The 21,095-nt window shown below is 32.0% G+C and overlaps 1 protein-coding gene across 1 annotated transcript; it reads left to right on the top strand.

The window, feature by feature from the left end:
• Nucleotides 1-1,168: 1,168 nt before the first annotated feature.
• LOC107913957 (PHD finger protein ALFIN-LIKE 7) lies at nt 1,169-6,349 on the top strand. Its single transcript, XM_016842642.2, has 5 exons — nt 1,169-1,774; nt 1,891-1,923; nt 3,503-3,731; nt 5,646-5,772; nt 5,867-6,349. The coding sequence occupies exons 1-5, from the start codon at nt 1,678-1,680 to the stop codon at nt 6,137-6,139; spliced, it is 759 nt and encodes a 252-aa protein (XP_016698131.2). The 5' UTR covers nt 1,169-1,677; the 3' UTR covers nt 6,140-6,349.
• The last annotated feature ends 14,746 nt before the right edge of the window (nt 6,350-21,095 follow it).

Here is a 21,095-nt window from a genome sequence, read left to right on the forward strand (position 1 = left end):
ATGATAAGTGCACAGAGTAGCTTAAGTAGATAATAATGAGACAATATTAGGCATATAAACTAGTTTGTTCATCAAGGCTTCTGGCTCCAACTTTAGCAAGCTGGTATGCTTCCAAATTACTCTCTTCATATATTAACAAGCCACCGACTAAAAGTCTAAAACACTTAAAAAGAAGATTTTGTATCAATTACTTTCATTTTTCTTGTTAGACCATCTGTTAACTTTATCTTGATTATTTCCTAATAATTGGTGTAACTCACAAGTTACATTAATTTGTTAATAGGCGATATTTTAACCCTTAATTATTAGGGTATTATAAATATTAGACATATTGTTCGAAAAAAAGATTACATCCAATATTACATTGATGATTTGAGAAATACGCCTTAAATTTTATTTTTCAAGTATGAAAACTTCAAGAATAAAAATATTTGAATTTATTTTCATAATATAATAAAGTAAAATATGTCATCCTTCAATTCGATTCAAGAAATTTATCATAAAAAATTAAAATAAAATAAAAAAAACTCAAAGCAACAAACAATCCAATCAATTAATCATCCATTTAAGTTAAAAACACAAAAAAAAACCCAGTAATTCAATGACATGAATCCAGAAAAAGAAAAAAAAAAAGGAATTGTTGGTTTAATGACTTAATAGTTTTATTTATTAATTTATAAATATAATAATTATACTTAAACTTATATATAGCATATATATCAATTCAAGCGAGACCAGGCAGGCCTCCTAGAAAATCTTATCTAAGACGTGATTTAAATAAAAAAATCAAGTATAAATCTTACTTAAGTTCAACTTTCAGGTAATATATTTTTATTCAAACCCTCTATATTTTAGGTGAGTCATCGGATTTATGAGAATAATTAGATCCTTAAATAAATCTAATATAATAATTATCAAATTTTTTTCTCTCAATATTATTTGATAAAAAAGAAAAAAAAAGAAGAGACATGTATCACAATTTGTGCTAACAAAACCACTCTAACGGAATGAACCAAATTGAAAGAAAAAAATTGTAATTAGGATCAAATTGAGACATGTTAAAATTTAGTGATTAATATGAAATTTGCTTAAAAGTTGAAGGACTATTATCGATTAATCCTTTTGAAAAATTTAACTTCTTTAACCCTTTTCAAATCAAGAGTTCATCATAACTATTAATTTATTAAATAAAATTCTTCACTTCAATAGTAGGATGGACTGATAGATCCCTTTAAAACCTAGCTTCGTTTTATTATTAAAAATAAAAGAAAGAAAGAAAAGAGCGAGAGAGAGAGTAGAGAAAACCAAGGCAAAGGAGCTAGTTTAAAACCCCCCGGCCTCAATCTTTTGGTCTAAAATTGGCTTTGAGTTTCCGTTATCCGTCTTCTTCTCTCTTTCACAAAGTGTATATTTTTATATAAAATAATAATTTGAAGTAAATCCCCAATTCCCCAAATCTCAATCCCACCAAACCCTACAATGAAAACCCTAATTCATTTTTCCCTTTAATTTCTGATTTGCTGCTCTCAAAATTCTATTCTAAAGTTCTGTCCACGTATTATTCTCCTTTTTGTTTTTCTTTAATATTTCAATATTTGCATATATATATATAGGTAGAGATTAAGGATTTTTGGGTTAGTGGGGGGAAATCTTTGAAGGGGAATTTGAGAGAAACAAATGGAAGGGATACCACACCCGATACCGAGAACGGTAGAAGAGGTCTTCAACGACTTTAAAGGCAGACGTGCTGGCTTGATTAAGGCTCTCACCACTGGTTCGTTCCCTTTTCTTTCTTTCGTTCTTGGTTTCTTTTTTTATTTTCCATTTCAAAATTACAGATGGATCCAATTAATTAGTTTTTGTTGTCATATTTTGGGCTTTTTATGGCAGATGTTGACAAGTTCTACCAACAGTGTGATCCTGGTGGGTTTGCTGTTTTCTATACATATTTTCATTCTCATAGTTGACGCTGCACCGTGGACTCTGTATCTGTCTGTTTTCCTTTTCTCGAGTTTGCTTTCTTTCATTTGGGTTACTTTTCTACATCTGTGGGAAATGGGTTTTTTTTATTACGTTTTTCTAGTCAAAATTTTGCTAATATTTTTATTTTCTGAATGTCGTAGCTGCAAACTCTTTAGTGAAAACTAAAAAAAGAAAAATCCACAGTCAAATGTATTTCAGTGAAGCAGTTAAACTTTGTTTTCATACGTGATGGCTGCTTGATCAGATAAATTCTGTAATATCTGGCGATTGAATTTGCAATTTGTAGTTTTCAGTTTTACCTACTTTTTTAAATTTGATTTCCTTTTTGTCCTTATCAATCCATAAATAATTCATGCTTTTTTCTGTCTTCATGTTTTACGTGGAGTACACAGTAATGGCTCCTAATTCAATTCACTTCAATCGCGACAAGCCTTGTATTAGTCAGTTCTCACCTTTCTGGTTTTAGTTCCTCTAGATCATTTATCGTATCAGCCCCTTTAGCCTTTTCGATGATTTATAATCGTGGTTTATTTGCTACAGTATAATTGCTTTGCCTGCGAGGTGAACAGAATTTGGAAAAAAGTTACATGAATGAGTTACCTTTCTTGCAAGTGTACTGTCAGGTTTTTATTTAATCTACTTACAACCTGCATTACTATTTTGATAGACGGTTTTCAAATTAACCTTTTCAGTCAAGTGTTCATTCTCAGCTTCATGAAAGTTTGAAACTTGGAAAGCTGCCTAAAAGCATGTTTCAAACGTTTGCCTAACCTTTTCTTAATAGCCTTTGCCTTTTCATGATGTTGACATGCTTCTGGTTATTTTCTGTACTAAAGTGTAGGTCCATTTTGTTAATGTCCATCTCCTGTGTAAAACTCCAAAGTGTAGGTCCATTAACAGTTACAAGATTTTTTTATTAATCTAATTTGAGAGTGGCTTTATTCAATTGGAAATATAAAGGTGGCCAAAAAGAATAGAAATACGGTTATCTTTGTATTTTATGTGGACTAATTGTCTTTAATGTCACTCAAAACTACTTCTCGCGAATTCATTTATGTTTTATTCCTTGATGGCTTGTCATTTGCTTGAGTTTCTGTGTTATTCTTATAATGTAGAGCTGTTTAATGTCAGAGTGGAAATGGAATATCTAGTTTTCTTCATTTACAGATGGAAACTAGGCTTTATGCTTCAATATGTCACATTTGCATTCTATATGTAGACGCATATTGTATCTTGGATGTAATATCATTTCTCAGGAGCAGTTTGGTTCTGATTCTACTTTAAAAAATACTACTGCAATATGGTGTTTATAGCTATTGGTTCAGTTTAACATCTCTGTTCCTACATGTGTATATTTTATACATTATTAGGAAATTTTGAATCTATACTAGAAGTTTCTAGCTTGACTTAATTACTTAATGTGCTGTATGTTCCTTGTGATTTATTTCAGCAAACTTGTATCTTTGGAAAAAAAAATGAATTTACATTTATTTCCCGAATTTATTAAATTTATCTGCAGAGAAGGAAAACTTATGCTTGTATGGACTCCCAAATGAGACATGGGAAGTTAACTTGCCTGTTGAGGAGGTGCCTCCTGAGCTTCCAGAACCTGCACTAGGCATAAACTTTGCTAGAGATGGAATGCAGGAGAAGGACTGGCTATCCTTGGTTGCAGTTCACAGTGATTCATGGTTGCTTGCTGTTGCTTTCTATTTTGGTGCACGGTTCGGGTTTGGCAAGAATGAGAGGTGTGTTTGCTTTTCACATCTTTTATGGCACATTGAGTCACAGTTTTCACTGCTCAGATGCAGCCGTATCATGGTTGAATTTAGTGCTAACTGCATTATTCTCTTTGAGATATTCTAATATGGAAAGAACAGTACCCTCTCTCTCTTAAAATGAGTTTATTTCGAGTTTATAGAAGATTACCAATCTAACCAGTCAATCATTCAAAGCATAAATTCAAAGCATAAAATTAAAGAATGAAGCAATATTACGCGTACAAAGTTGTAGAAAGTTCATTTTAATCCTCATTTCTATTTTTAACTTCATGTACTTTTTTGTCTTAAGTTTGGTAAGATGAATTTGGGACCATTCTGGTACTTCCATTAGTATTTTTTTGACTTGCCATAGTTGTTTGTGCCTTACAATCAAACGAGAAGTGACTGTCCTTTTTCATTTTGTATCTTGCCGAGTTTGAGAGAACAGTTTGAGCATTGAGTCTGGATGCCAAAATGCTGAATGAGATGTTTGACTATTATTATTTAATCCTAACATATGTCTTGCATGCCATAGAATTATTGACCTAAATGTTTTCACTCTTGTTAGAAGTTCGTCACATGCATGTGTCTAAGCTACCAACGATGGTTAAAAAAAGATCAGTTGGCTGAAGTGGTAGGTCTAGCAGTTAAACCATATGGATTGAACATGACTACTGTGGAGCCAATCGGAAACTGAAAACACCGGTTAAAAAAACTGGTAAACCAGATAGTCTTTTTAAAACCAAAAATTGGCCTTTTAAACCCATTTAAATTAATTTGTGCAAAAATAATGAAATTTATTCCTTTTCATTATTGTTTTCTTGTGTAATTTTTTATATTTAAAAAAAAAATCCTTTACTTTTTTATTCTTTTCAAACTTTATGATTTTTATGATTTTTTCTTAATTATTTTTAATTTCTGTCCTCCTTATTTTTATTTTCTTAGTGGTTGAAACAGCTGGTTCAACTAATAGAAACAGCAACCAATTAAATCAGCTGGTTCGATCAATTGAACTGGTTGAACCAAATGTCCAACCGGTTCAACGGTCCGGTTTTTCATTCATTGGCTACCAATATTATGGTCACATGTTTTCTGGTCTACACTATCAGGAATGTTGCTATGGTGTTTTATTATAATTATTATTCTAATTTTATTTTAAAATGTTATGTCCTGCACAACCAATGAGCAGTCCATAACCCATGGACTGCTCATCGGCTTGTGAATATACATTGGTTAATATTTTTAGTACAGGACTTGCTTTAAGAGGGAACATTTGACACATTTGGGGATTTGGGTTTGTCTCAAAGATTTGTGAGTTTGAATTTAGGGAGAGAAGCAAAATTAGCTCTTAGTTTCATTGTTGCAGTGGTGTGGTATTTGGTAAAAAAAATGAACATCGAGAATGAGGCAGCTGTGGGAGAAAAAGAAAAGGTCCTGTTTGCCGGGGATATGTAGAAAAATACCAATTCATCTGCTATCTGTTAATTTGAGCCCTATAATTGTTGTTTCTCTCGTTGAGCAATCTTGTATCATTGAACTAAGAACACATTTCTCTCAACTTCCTTTTGTTGAATACTATATTGCTCCAACTCTTCTCATGTCCGATACATATTAGAGATGGGTATGAGGATATGAGTATGACCACTCCAAAGACTCTCCAGATATTTGGAAAAACATAGAAAAAATTGAACGTACCCACAACCCAGTATGAGGGATGTAGGTTGAATAAAATAAAAGAAAGACTAAATACAGCTTTTCTCCTAAACCCGGGATTAGGTCACATGTGCATCACATGCATGCTTTCCTCGTAAGGGACTAGAGCTGTGAGGGGTCTTGGGGGTGGGGGAGTGTCCTTCATCACAGGTTTTTGCTATTGCTAATGTTAATGTTTTTTATTGGCAGGAAAAGACTCTTTCTAATGATAAATGATCTTCCAAGCATATTCGAAGTTGTTACTGGAAATGTAAAGCAATCAAAGGACCAATCTGCTAATCATAACAGTAGTGGCAAAAGCAAATCAAGTGCTAAGGTGGTACAAAGTTAACCGCAAATTCCTGTGTTGTTCTTCCTTTTGCATGCACCCTTCTGATTTTATGTCATATTCATATCCTTGGTGTTTGCAGTCTCGTCAATCTGAACCCCAGAGTAAGATGGTAAAGATGTCTCCACCATCCAAGGATGAAGATGAGAGTGGGGAAGAAGAGGAGGAAGATGATGAACAGGGTGCCACTTGTGGGGCTTGTGGAGATAGCTATGGAACAGATGAATTCTGGATTTGCTGCGATATCTGTGAGAGATGGTTCCATGGCAAATGTGTGAAGATTACACCTGCAAAGGCTGAGCACATCAAGCAGTACAAGTGCCCAAGCTGCAGTAGCAAGAGGGCTAGAGTTTGAAAGTAGTAGGTTCAGAAATTGGGCTTTAAATCTATTTAAAACGAAACAGACAAGGTTGGTTTTATAGCCTTTTTCGTTACAGTTTAGAAGTAAAACAGAGCTTGGTCCGTTTAGTTGATGAATGAATTTTATGACTGCATATGGGATTTTATGTTTTGCTACTCTTTGTTCCTGCTTTGTTTAGTTTTTATTGACAATCGTGTTCTAATCTGATGCTGGTTTCTATATTTACTTTATTATGCATACATATACACGAACACGACGAACACAAGGAAACTACTTATTTATTGTATCAATTGGAACTATTATCCGTATTAATGGTCAAAAGTCTTTTGTTAGATATTGGTAATTGATAGGAGCAAGTTGCTTGAGCACAAAAAGAACTGAATTAAAATCTAGAAAAGAAGTAATCAGAATAGAAATTGTGCCAGAACAAGAGAAAATTAAGGCACAAGCTTAAAAGAAGCAGTCAATTTTGAGAAGAAAGACAAATCTCAACGCGATTTTGGAGGCAACGCAACCAATACGAGTTTTTTTTTTTCTTTGATTTCTTAATTTGAAAGAACGAATGGTAGGAACATGTCAGAAATGAAAAAAAAAACCAAATTAAAAATAAAATAAAAGAAATAAAGATATGTCTATGGTGCCGTTCGAAGAGCTTCGAATTCACCCTCTAAAGCAAAAACTTAAAAGAGTTACTAAACTTTATTTCAGCCTTCAATGTATAATGCGAAGAATTTATATAAACTAGCTAATTGCATAAAAACAAAAAGTAGTATCTTGTTGATTAAGAAAGATATAACAAACTTCTAAAAACCTTAAAATACCTAAAAATATCTTAAAATTTAGAATAAATAAATAATAATAATATAAAATCTAATAAATACAATATTGCACTCGTATATAATTAAAATTAAGCTTTAAAAATCAAACCCAATATGATTTTAAACTAGAATTAAGCTTGAAACTCTTAATTTTTTGTAATAATTCCGTCCAAAAATTTTGTTCGTGCAGTCTTTACTAAAACAACCTTAACTTGAGCTCTTGGACTCAAAATCGAGTGATTCAAAGTACATTTCAAAGCTAAGAGAGCTCTTCGGTCACTATGAAGACATCTCAACTCGGAAATGTTCGGATCCCTTCCAAAAATGCACCGCAAGTCAACTTATTATAACATGGGCTAGGTGTGTGCGCTTGATTGAGCTTCTTGAAGTTTGACGCTTAAGGTTGTTAACATCTTTCACACGAACAAACTTTGGGTCTTTAATTTGTCCTTGATCTTTGATGAACTCCAAAGTCCATTTCGAAGCTTCAACTCTTTCTTATGGAATATTTTGGTCACGAAATCTTGTATAATTAGGTTGAATTTTGTACTTCAATTTTTGAAATTTGAATTTCATGATTGGACTTTGAGGGAAATTGAGTCCACTACCATCATGAGCTTGAGATTGAGTTAGACTATTCGTATCAATAATTTACTAAAAATTGGACATGAATGATATAGTAGAATGAAATATGAGAAATATAAAAAAAAATACAATACCAAAGGACTTTTTCATTTTTTATCAGCAACTTTTTCTTGTAATTTCAAATGAGGTCTTGCAAAGTTATTATAAGCAAGTATCCTTATGCTTAAAGTCATGTTTCTAAAACTGTTTCAAAACAATGTATTGCTAAGATGAGGCATTGGTAATTGGACAGAGATTCACATATATTGATGAAGCATGCGAAATAGTTATACATAGAATAGGAATAGTGTTAAGAGTATGGAATATGACACAACGAGAGAATTTGACTTGGTAGAATTACTCTTGGTAGATTTACGATAGGTCATCATATATTCAAAGTATCATATTTTAATTCACTGCAAAATAAGTCTCAAAACAATGATGCTTTTAAGGTATATATAAGTGATCCAAAGAGGATATATCTCAGCACAATTAATTAGATTAACAATATAATGAAGATTAAGGGCATGTTCTTATGTGCTTAATTACTTTTTCACCCTTCAAATAATATAGTATTTTTTCTTTTTTTTTCTTGGTGTTTAATTAAAAATGTGTTAAAATCATTAATTAAAAATAAAAAATATTTTTTTAAATACTAATTACAAATATTTAATAGTTATATTTAAATATTTAAAATGTAGTTTATATATTCTAATTAAATTTTATAAGTAATTAATATTTATTACTTAAAAATATTTAAAATTTATATTTCATTTATTAAAATATTAACAACAAGTTATAATAATTTTTTTATATTCTTACTAAAATATAATAATATTAACTAATTTAAATTTTATTTAAATACATATTTGTTACTTAATAATAACATGTCTAAAATGGACATTTTATTTCTTAAAAGTATTTTTTGACAGCAATGCTAAATACTCAAATTTTAAACCAAACTTTTCAAAAGTACTTTTCCATAACACTTTTTAAAAGTATTATTGTCAAACTAGCCTTTAGTAGAACACTTTGAGAAAAATAATTTCTTTAGTTTCAAGAATTAACTTTAAGGTTATAAATTTTAATACAATTTACAGTACAAGTAATCTTATATTGATTTATGTGCAATTTAAGATATTTGGTGGAAACATTATATCTACATATGTTATTATTTGATCCCTTAATTGAGTTGATGTCACGAATCAATTGAGTATTAATTCGAATTGAAATTTATTAAATGAGAAACTTTTAAACTGTATATTATATGAGTTTTATAAATAATTTAATTTATTTTAAAAATAAAATAAAATAAACATTTGAACTTGAGTGCACAAGATTTAATTTATCGGAGGGTGGAGTGGGTTGGATTGAAACAATATCTAGTGTGGGCTGACCTAAGTGTATTAACAATTATATTTATATTCACACAGTAAACACTAACAGGACTGTCCCCGTAACATCTTGCCCCCGTAACTGTCACTAGCAGCCATCACTATGTCAGATAGAATTGCGGGATGAAATAAACAAACCTATTGAATGGGGCATTCATGAATTGCGGGATGAAATAAACAAACCTATTGAATGGGGCATTCATTTTGGCATAATGTGATGGCAAATTTGGATGTATAGAAATTGTGTATTCTTTCATGTTGAGAATTTCAACTCTTTTGATGTGGTGATGCATTCTAGTGCTTGGATTAAGAAAGTGAACTTAGCATGGTAAAAGGATGATAAGATACGACAGGGAGTGGGACTTGTTCAATGGGAACCACTTAATGAAAGGGTGGATCAAAATCAACTTTGATGGGGTGTTACGCCTGGAACCTATGATACATCTTCAGGGGACCTTTTTTTTTTTTTGTAAAAATAATTCATTGTATAAAACCCACATACTTTAATGAATTATAGTATGCAATTTGTTATCATTGTTTTAAAAAAAAATTCAGAATGTGATCAAATAGGATTAATTCATGTCAAAACAAGAAAGTCCAAGAAAAACTTTTCAACAAGTAAGATTCAAATTTATCATTTTTTTACAGAAAAAAAAAACTAACAACTTATACTGATATCATCTTTTTTATTTTAATTTTTCAATGGTTATTCAAAATTAAAAAATAAATTTATAATTTGCCATTAAGCTTCTAAATATATCTCTTAACATTTAAAAAAAATTTAATTAAATCCCAACTTAATGCCAAAATCCAGTGAAATGGCTAACGATCTGCTACTGCCAAATAAACAAATTATATATCGATAATGATTTGACGAAACAATCAAATCTGTTTTCCTCATTGATCAGGACAAAATATTATGAGAAAAAAAATCTCCGCTTTTCACTCATCCAAATATTCTAATATTTAAAAAAGAAAAAAAAGAAAAAACTAAATACTATCTAATTAAAAGAATATATTAATATTATTATATAAAAAATATTAATAATCTGTTGAATGTTGTATTTTTAAGAAACAATACAAATTTAAATATTGGAAACAATATGATTAAAAATATCAGAACCTCAAATATATATAAAACTATGAAAGGCATCATGTCTGGTTGTGGAGGGTGGCTGTTTTTGGAGTTGTGGATAGAAAGTTTAAAAAAGCGACAAAAAAAGAAAGTTGGTAAGTCCCGTTATGTGCTGAAGAAAATTACAGTGCTTCTTTGCTTTTAAATTGAAAGGTAAAGGTAATGACAACCCAGATTGACTGCTTGGGTTGGGCCCTTAATATTTAATAAGAAAATATGACCTGTTGACAGGTTGGGAAGAATAAGCCTACTACCTCCATTACCTTTTCTAATTAAATCTCTTTTAGTAATTTATGAAAGTGGGGGAATCTCTAATCAATCTTCTTCTCCTCGTCCTACCATACAGATTGGCCCATCCTATCTCTATTTTAATTTATTTTGTGATATCCCCTCCACACACCGACGGCACTTGAAACTTCCATGAACTACAGTCCAAGAATATCTACAATTTTCTAAAATATATATTGGAATTTTGGAATGAAAGATTCTTTATAAACACCCATGAGCCTCACTGGAATTTTCCATTCTCCCAGGTTTGACTCTCCCTCCTCCCTCCTACTTTAGCTCTGAGTGGTCCATTATTTTAATACCACATCTCTATATAAAATAATGCCGTTTATTACCCATTTTATTATTGGTCCATGTGTGTTTATCTATATCAACTTTAATTTGGATGGTACCAACCAACCATTCAACTTAAAAAAGATCATGTTAATTATTACAAGGTTGTACGAAAGCAAAAAAAGAAGAAGAGAAATTATGAATTTTGGAATTACTATTGCTTTTTTATATAATATATATTGTTTTAGTGAGTAAAATCTCTTCTTTTTTCTTTTTTAAATTACGATCATTCTCATGGTCGAGATCAAAACTCCTTTTAAGTATAATAAATGAAGATAATGTATGGTTTTTCCTTGATTAAGCAAACCTTTTCCTCAACTGGTGATGAGCTCATCCAAGAGTTCCCCCACCCCCACTTCTCTTGGGTTCATGACAAAAACTCATAGCCCAATTTGGGCATCATGAACCATGCCATAGCAACAGCATGTGATAGCTTGTGCCCACATGACCTAATATCAAAGCTTTTTCAACAGTCATCACCGTCCACACAAAATACAAAAAATGCAAGTACATGAGGTACATGATAGATAAGTCATCAAATGAGCCTTGGAAAGAATCCACTCACATTCTCCATTTGGGCATCATGGTCGATACATATACTACCACTTTATATAATACATATACATAATCATTAATAATAACAAAATTGCTGAAACATCAATTTGGGTGGCTTATAACCCTACCTTACCCATATTTTTTATGGAGGGCAAAAGGGTACTTTGCTTTTATGATCATTGAAGTCGAAGTTAGTGGTGTGGCCAAATAAGTGAATAAATTAATACTGGTTAAGGTATGAGAAAAATAAAGAAACTGTAGAGAGGTAGATATTTGGCAGGACATTGTATGCATTAGGGAGGGGTGGGGATTTGATGGGTACAGTTGGCTTTGATTTGATGGTTTGGTCCCCCAATTCCAGAGCCTCTCTTTCGCTAGCTTGTTCTCAGTCTCACACACTCAACTCAATGCTCAAGAAATTAACGTGTGCGTTGGGTTTCTTTCATGTTTGCCATTTTGGAATCTCTTGTCCGGACGTGGTTAGTGGGTGGGTCGGTCGGTAGGACCCAATTCCCCATAATTCACTTATATCTTTATATTATATAATATAAATATATCTTCATACAAATTGTTATGCAATTGTTTTTGATTTACTTTTTCATATTTTAAATTGTTTTTTTTTTGCTTTATTTTAATTTCTGTTTTAATTATTTTTTGAATTGCGTTTCAATTCAGACTCTCTTTTTCTTATGTGTCCACGTTATAAATATACATTAATTATTAATCTCAAGTTCTCTTACCAATTTTAACAAGAGAAGAAAAAAAGTTTCCCTTCACGGCAAAAGGATTAGCCCTGTTAATAGGTAGTATTTGTGGGTTAGAATGTATCTTTTCATAATTAATTGTGTTTTGAAAAGCTTAAGTGTATTAAATAAATATAAATATTGTCTTTAAAATTATTAAAGAATAATATAAATTCACACAAAATTCGAAACCACCCTTAAACGCCCAGTAGACCCTTTATCTAATTTAAGAGAAGCCAAAATACAAATAGTAAGTTTTTTCATTTCAAATAATGAAGTCCATCTATAACTTTGTGGAAGTAAATAACAAATATTTTTCTTTAAAAGACTTAACATGAGTCGATTACTTTGATCAATGAAGCTTAATTCAGTGTTAAATTTTATCAGAACCCACTCAAAGCTTCTTTCTGTTGCATCTGTGTAAAAACTTTGAACCCACTCTTCATGGCCTTACGGAAGTCTCTCTAATGGCACTAATAGGTGGAAACGAATTAGCTTCATTTCCATCCCAAATTTTGTATCAACGAATATCTTGCAATCTTATGTTTGAAATTTTAATATATATATATCAAAAAAATGTTTTGGATTACTAATAGGTAGGTTAAATTGGAATGTGTTACATGTCCTCGTGGCAATAGTATATTATACTAAATAAAATATTTCAATAAATATGAAAAGAATTCTATTTACGGGTTTAAGATGATCTTGTATGATACTTTTGTCTTTTCCCAATTTTATGTTTTTATTTTTCATGAAAGAAAGATTTAATTATTCCAAAACTTAATTATATCATATCATTACCTAACTAATATAAGTGACAGATCGATTATGAGTGCATGTTTGGAGAAATAGATTTGTTTTATTATAGTAATGGGAGTGAGATCCAAAGCTTAATTAGGAACACTCAAGTAGGTGCATGAGTTATGATTGTGATAAAATAAATAAAATAATTATGGAGTCTCCAAATTTAATTACTTAACTTCTTCATAAATAAGAACACCCATTAACTAATTTCAAAATGGATAGGTTTGTTCACTAATGAAATATTATAATGTAAAAGTATTATGGTTTCTAAGAAAAGTGGGACTGCGCAAGAATAATGATGGAGATGAGAAAATCCCTTGAAAGACTACAAAATCCAATTGTTCCCTTAATTTTGCAAACCCAGATTTTATATTATTTTAAGAGTCGTTATTTAAATCAAGTAGAAAAATAAAACAATTACATATAGCAAACCAAAGGAAACAAGCCTCGAGAATAAAGGTAGGCATCTAGCATGGTGTCTTTCTTTCTTTCTATGTTTCTCACTCAGTCTGAGATTATCTTTGCTTTTTAGCTGCACTTCCCACATGGAACTTCTCTTGTCCCTTTCTCTTGGAATTTTCAGATTCTTTATCTTATTTTCATACCTTTTTATAATTTCTTTTTCACCTATGTAATACCCCCACACAGCTCTCTGTTATCACTAAGAGTCAATATTGCAAATAATTTTGACAAAAAGAATTAGAAACATATATTCAAAGAAAATCTTCCATATTTGATACACCGATTAAGGTGTAATGATGGTATAAATTTAGGGTTTTGTTTTATGTGTGTTGGATTTGATTACAATCTTGAAATACGGCCCTCGAGTAAAAGAGCAGTAATAAATCAAGCTAATTGGCATCAATGTGCAAATAATGGTGTCCCTTCGAGAGGAAAAGGTTGCATCGAGTTGGGACCATTGGATCTGGATATAGATTTAGATTTGTTGATGATCAAAGCTAGGAAGGGCCAGGGCGAAGGAGCTTCCTACAAACTATGACTTAATTTTCTCTTTCCTATGTTTTCAGGCTATCTATCTATGGATAGCTGGCTAAGGTGCAAGAAAATAATGAAAATATATTAATTAGTGGTAGTATAAAAATAATGATGATGAAATAAAGCAACGCAATGGGATTCGCTGCTGCATGGGAGAATGGGCATTCTCTCTCTCTAAATGGAATGTTACATATACCGATTTAGTAGGATTTGTTTAATAGATTTGATAATTTTGATTCCTTGATACCAAGACCATTAGATATAATTGTTGGTACAAGATATGGTGTAGATTTCGGGTGCTTCACATTTGATGGTTTTGAGTCACTTGGTTGTTATATATATATATATATTAGATGTTACACATGAGTCACACTTAATAAGTATCTTATTGCGTAAGGCCTGAAGTAGGGTTGCGGCGATTTTTGGTGGGGTGCAGTCGAATATGAAATAATGGGACTTGCTGTGTAATGCCCCAACTTTCGGGAATTCTGTGAATGTTGGCATAGGTTTAATTATGTTAGTGGGCCTCTAGAAGGCCCAAGCTTAAGATAGAACCCGACAATTTTAGTTAATTTTTGTTCTATAAGAAAAAGGGGTGAAATTATGAAATAGGACCTATGTGAAAATGTTTGAAAATGCTATAGGCTAAATTGAAGTGGCCAAATAAATAGGAGTGCAAAATAGGAGGATTTGCATGACAAACCTCCCATTTTACATGAAGTGGCCAGCCATCATGTTGTTGTAGACAATATGAGCACTTGATATCCATAATTCATGGTACAAATTGATAATGGTTAGGTAAATGTTCCATGATAATGGATTAGGTAAATATTCCATAATAATGGGTTAGGTAAATGTTCCATGATAATGGGTTAGGTAAATGTTCCATGATGGGCATTTCATGTCTTTTGTATTAAAGAATTAAATGGATGAAATATGAAATTTTATTAAAAGAAAAAGGGGTGAAAAGAACAAAGTTTTGTCCATCTTAGTTCATCATAGCCGAAAGTTAGAGAAGAGAAAGGAGAGGAGAAAGCTCTTGAATGTTTGGTCACTTGGGGAAAAAAATTGAAGGTAAGTTCATGGTAGTTTGCTTTTATTTTGAGGTTCATGAGTTCTTCTTGATTCTACCTTAACTCTTGAAGCATATTTTGGTTTTTAGTTGTGTTGTGAGCATTTAGTCATAAATTAAAATGAAGGAAATGGTTGTTGTTTCATGTTCTTTTGATGAAAAATGGAAGATAGGTGAAGTTGAGCCAAACAAATGAGCATGCATGTGCCTTAGATGTTAAAGGGAAAAATCGGCTAACATGTTGTGCTTTAAAATGATGAAATGGAGATTATACAAGTAAAATCATAGATATGTGATGATTGATTGGTGATATACATGTTTAAATAACAAGCATGCAAGTTAGGTGTGAAAGAGTGATTTGGTAATAAATCTGCTTGAGACAACAGCAGTAACGTGACTTTGGAAAATCACCATAAATTGTGGGAGATGAGTTAGAAGCTACATAAATTATGTAATTAAAGCTTAATGAGTCTAGTTTCAAATGGAATAAACGAGAACATATTTTGAATTTTGTACAATGAGAAATTTGATTCATAATGAAGAGTGGTCAGATTAGTCAAACAGTGAAACATGGGAAACTTTGAGAAAAATCTGGTATTGATTGGCTAAACCAAAAATTCTGAAAATTTTATGGATAGAAGATATATGAGTCTATTTTTAGGGAAAATTAACGGCACTTGATTTGGAGTTTCGTAGCTCCAGTTATAAATAATTTAGTGACTATTGCTCAGGAAGACAGCTTGCAGTGAAATTTTGATTATGTGGTAAACATTGACAAAAAAATTGTTAATGAGTTGCTTATTGATTTCTTATAAGCTTACTATGATCTGCAGGTGTGGTTGGCCGAATATTGTAAAGGGTTAATACGTAGTTCATATTTGAATAGTTAGATTAACGTGTTAGTAATCCAATTGTAGGCAGTTCGTATGTGGATCTCGTCAGCATATCGTCGCAAACATGTGTGTAACTGACACTCTCTATAGACTAGATTGGCAAAAGCCGAAAAGCCGAAATGCCGAAAAGTCGGTATTTTTGGAATTTGCGAGTGTGCGAATGCTCGTAAGATAGTTGGGTTTGTATATTTGGTAATCTAAAGTAATAAACTGCAGTACGCGCGATTTCGTACATTTTGATAATTTGGGTTTAATGGGCCAAAGATCGGGTTCATGGGCCAACGGGTCCCAATTCGGTAAGTATGCGCGGTAAGTGTTCTGATAGTACGTAAATAGTTAGGATATGCATGAAAACCCTAAAAGCAGCTAAATTACTATAATACCCCTATATATGGAAAATTACTGTTATACCCCTAGGTGCAAAATTACCATTATACCCCTAGGGTTACTTTTGACTGAAAAGCATGACGATCTAATTCTGTATGATGTATGCCATGATTATATATCTGTTGCATGGGGACATGGGTTATATTACGGAGGAAGCGTCCTGGTGGCTATGCCACGATTATCTGATTTAGTGGCTCTGCCACATATATCTGTTCTGGTGCCTATGCCACGATTATCTGATCTGGTGGCTCTGCCACATATATCTGTTCTGGTGGCTCTGCCACAATATCTGTATCTGGTGACTTCGTCACAATATCTGGCAGCCTCGCTGCGATTTCTGTGGTGTGTAGCGGTTGGGTGGGTCGAGCAGTCTCCCCACATGGTGTAAGGCTGGTACAGGGGTGTTATGGATGAATCTGGGTTGGGTTTCTGCATAAACATGTAATATCTGTTCTGTTCTGTTATGGGCCTATGGGCTTTATTCTGAATTCTGTTCTGGGCTAAGGCCAACTTATTCTATTTCTGTGGTTTGAGCTGATATAGGCTATGGTTGGGTTAATTTACACACTGAGTTTCCCCAAACTCACCCCTTTTATTTTCATCCACGCAGGTAATCCCCAACCATAGTAGACTTGGAGTTGTGAGGGAATTCGGAGTGGCCTCCCGTTCTGAAAGTTTGATTTTCTTCTGGTGAATTGGACATCATTTTATTTACGTTTGAAGTTTTGGGTTTTTAAATGTAATAAAGCCGCTTAATTATTTTTGATGGTTTTAATATGTATTACTAAGATAGGTATTACTTATTTTAACTATTGAAATTGGATAGCTTTAGGACGCGTTTTCAAAAACAACAATTGATTTCAAAATAACACGACAACAAGTAAAGCTTCCTCAATGAAAGTATTTTCCAAAATTCATCACTTTTCCTAAAAATGACTTAATCAAATCGGTTTCCTAGAAATATCCATGACGTTAAGGTGTGGCAATGGCGGTATGCATGTCTAGGATTGGATCCGAAGGAAGCTTGGTACTTAAGCAGTCCGATGGACTCACCACCTCTTTTCCGGTTTCCTACCTGGTGCACAGCTTCCATTCACTTTAACCTATAATGAAATCATCTTTTAAAACACTCAGTAAGTTTTCTTTCTGAATCGGAAATGTTTTGAATGCTTCGATGCGGCATGTCGGATCCGGCCATAACGTCTGGGCCGGGTTTGGGGTGTTATATGCTGTGGTTGTACTTTAGCTTAGAGAGTTTGTCCTTAAAGATTTGGAGAGTAATGAGAGTTGACGTGGGGTTGTATTAGACATTACCTCAAGATTTTGTCATTGTCACCATCGTGGACATCATCAAAAATCACAAAATTAAGGAGATTCAAAGCCTTTCGAATGGGTCAACAATCAGCCAGCTAAGGACTAGTGCAATTAAATCGACAACACCGTGCGCAAGTTGATGAGGTTTATTAATAACAACACTCCACCAAATGTAGGAACCTTGCTCAAGCGAGAGAAACTAAGAGCCAATGAGATCCTCGATTGGAGAAAAGGAGATGAGCTTTAAGAGAAAAATGTGAAAATTGCACATGGTGGTCCGTAATCACTCCACTATCATTTCAATGGCTAAGAGCTTGAGTGGGAAGGGGAGAGAAGACCTCAGGGTTATTTTACATGAGAAAGGCCCGTGGCAATAGACCCTAGGTGGTAGTAGCTAAATGGCCTAATAGACCAAAAGAGAAGATGAAGTATTTCAATATACTCTATATGTGGTTGGAAACAAATATGTAATAAAGTTATAAAATATTAATAAAAAATATTATTTTAGTTGAGACGTTAGGATGAATGAATGAAGGTAGTTGTAACACCCTTAGCCCATCACCGTCATCGAATTAAGGTTACAGAGTATTACGACACATACCAAAACAATTAACATCATTAAACCATTCATTTATTAATTTAAATAACAACATTCGAATCTAAATTTCATTCATACATAATTATATTTACGGACCTTAAAACGAGCTTACGGGGCCTTAAAAATAGTTTGGGAACAATTAGGGACTAATTTGAATCAAAATCGAAAAATATGAAAAAACTTGAAAATTTTGAAAAAAAAGGGATCACACGGCCGTATGATCAGGCAATGTCACAGAGCCTAGACCATGTGGCCAAACCGTGTAACTCGAAGTATAGGTCTCACGGCCATGTCCCAACTCGTGTGCCCGCTCGTGTGCAAATTGAAATAAGCTCATAAGGTCGCGTCGTAGACCGTGTGTCAGACTGTGTGAGTATCCAAATGACACACGACCGTGTGGCATGACCGTGTATGGCACACAGCCATGTGACAGCCCATGTCTCAAGTTGTGTGCATCTAAAATAGCTTCCAAAACAAAACAAAACAACACCAATTCCTTAGGTGCCAAGTCAAAATCAAATTAGCCATAAACATACTTTCAAAACACATAAATCAAATTTAAAACATACGAAAACATCCCAACCTAAGTGCCTAACCAATATGCCCTCATTAGCACCACATATAAACAACATTTATCAACCAAAACAATTAATCTATTCAAACCTTTTAACTATCAATAAACATATCAAACTTGTTACAAAATAGTCATCCACAAATACCATTTTAAACATAACTTAACTACACCTTACCAAGATGTCAAACATGCCATATATATATGTATAACTTTGCACAAAAGTATATTTACAACTAACGCATTAAAACATGCCTAAACATTTGCAAAATGAACATCCTATATACATGTCACAATTAACTACATTACAAGACTTCAAAATCTACCGATGTTAGATAATGATGGGTGTGAGCTTCGTTGATCTGATCGATATACTCCACGTATTCAAAATCTATAGAAAATAATAACAGAAATAAGTATAAAAAATACTTAGTAGATTCAGACATTTCAATTCACTAACTTACCATACACATTTAATTGCTAATTGCATATAACCATTCAAGTAATAACCTTATCACAACACGAATCAACAACTCCAAGTTAGTAACCAATAAATATAGGGATACTTAGAATTCAAATTATGTTCACTTTTATAAAACCATTTAACATTTTATATTTAGTAGTTTTCTATTGGAACTTCGTAAAAGAATTCAATATACAAGTCCAGAAAACAGATAAAACTCATATGAGTTAATCTGGTACAGTGATATATGTGTCAGGTTACTTGTTCGGGTTAAACCAATGACAACACAGAAGAAATCTAGCCTGAGTAGGGCTATGTATACATGTAAGGTTATCAGTCCAGACTAAACCTTTAAAACAACAATAGATTACTGGTTTAGGTTAAATCTGTGTCACATGTATATCTGAGTCCAACATAAATGCTGGTGCTCGGTCCAAAACAAGAATCATTTAGAAACCTTGTATATGATGCTTTTACTCATTCCATTGGAAATATTTTAGAAATATAATTTTATTACTAAAAGTTTGATTTTCAATTTTAGCAACATATATTTATAATTAACAATATTTAATAACAAATTGTAACTTTAGAAGGTAGTATGAACTTACTTGTCAAGTGATTCAACTATTAGGGGCTAATTGGCAATTTTTCTTTTTTCCCGTACGTCCTCCACTCGTTGAGATTCTTGATCTAAGTATAATCTAATTTAATTAAATCAACTCAAACCAAATAAATAATCAATTTATGCATTTAAGCCTTTTTGTCACATTTATAATTTTACCCTAAACTTTACTTTTTATACAATTTAGTCCTTAGACCCGAAACTACCAAATTGAACACAATTAATCTTAAATCAAGCTAGTCGATTTTCCTATAAACCAAGAACAACCCATATTTTTTTCTAGTTTACAATATTTTCATGAGAACTTACAAGTTTAACATTTAAATTCTTCAAACATCAAAATCACTAAAAATCACTTTACAAAATAGTCCTGTTTAATAATCAAGCTCAATAATCGATCATCAAACTTCAAAACACTTCAAAATCATCAATGACATAATCTAAAATATTTAACAATTTCACAAATTAAACCTTGGGTTAGCTAAATTAAGCTAATATGATCTTAAAAACATAAAAAATTATTAATAATGGGAGTCAAATACATACCATGCATGCACAACTAATCTTGGCCGAAAGTTTCCCCAGCTCTTCAGTGGTGTTTTCGGTTAGAAAGATGGAAGAAAGATGAAGATGAATTTTGTTTAATTATCATTTATTTATTATTTTACCCTTTTTATTAACATACATAACAATTAATGGTGGTCTAATTCTCATTTAAGGCCACAAAAAATCAAATTCTGAAGCTATTGAACCCATTTTACTAGTAGCAATTAACTTTTTAACATTTACAATTTAATCATTTTTACTTAATTAACTATTTAAACATTAAAATTTCTTAACTGAATTTTAATATGAAATTATTGGGACTCTATAAATATTAAATAAATAATAAAACACTGACTTACTAGTTAAAATTGTGGTCTCGACACCACCAAAAAAGGGTAAAATTATAAATGTGACAAAAAGGCTTAAATTGTATGAAATATTATTTAATGTCATTTCAGCATCTTTTTCTATATTATTGACACATCATTTTGGTAAAACTTTTAACTTGGACTTTGAACCTTAACCTTTGAACCCTGAATGTTGAAACTTTAAATCTTAAACCTTAAACCTTAAATTTTAAACATTTGACTTAGGGTTTAGAATTGAAGGTCGAAATTTGGAGGTTCAGGGTTTATGATCAAAGGTAAATTTTTTTTTCAAAATGATGTATTAATCACATAGAAAAAAAATACTGAAATGTAGTGTATATTTTATACAATACTTTCCCAAATTTTATATAAAAAATAAAAGTAGTTTCAAAATAATTTATCTACCATAAATAATTTATATAACAC

The sequence above is a fragment of the Gossypium hirsutum genome, chromosome A05 (genome assembly GCF_007990345.1).
Source record: "Gossypium hirsutum isolate 1008001.06 chromosome A05, Gossypium_hirsutum_v2.1, whole genome shotgun sequence".
In the NCBI taxonomy this organism is placed as follows: domain Eukaryota; kingdom Viridiplantae; phylum Streptophyta; class Magnoliopsida; order Malvales; family Malvaceae; genus Gossypium; species Gossypium hirsutum.

Excerpts from the sequence above, each read along its gene's own strand:
- LOC107913957 (XM_016842642.2), top strand. The coding sequence starts at position 1,678 with ATGGAAGGGATACCACACCCGATACCGAGAACGGTAGAAGAGGTCTTC. Across the intron at positions 3,732-5,645 it reads GGGTTTGGCAAGAATGAGAG|GAAAAGACTCTTTCTAATGA; the intron begins GTGTGTTTGCTT and ends TTTTATTGGCAG. Across the intron at positions 5,773-5,866 it reads AAAGCAAATCAAGTGCTAAG|TCTCGTCAATCTGAACCCCA; the intron begins GTGGTACAAAGT and ends TGGTGTTTGCAG.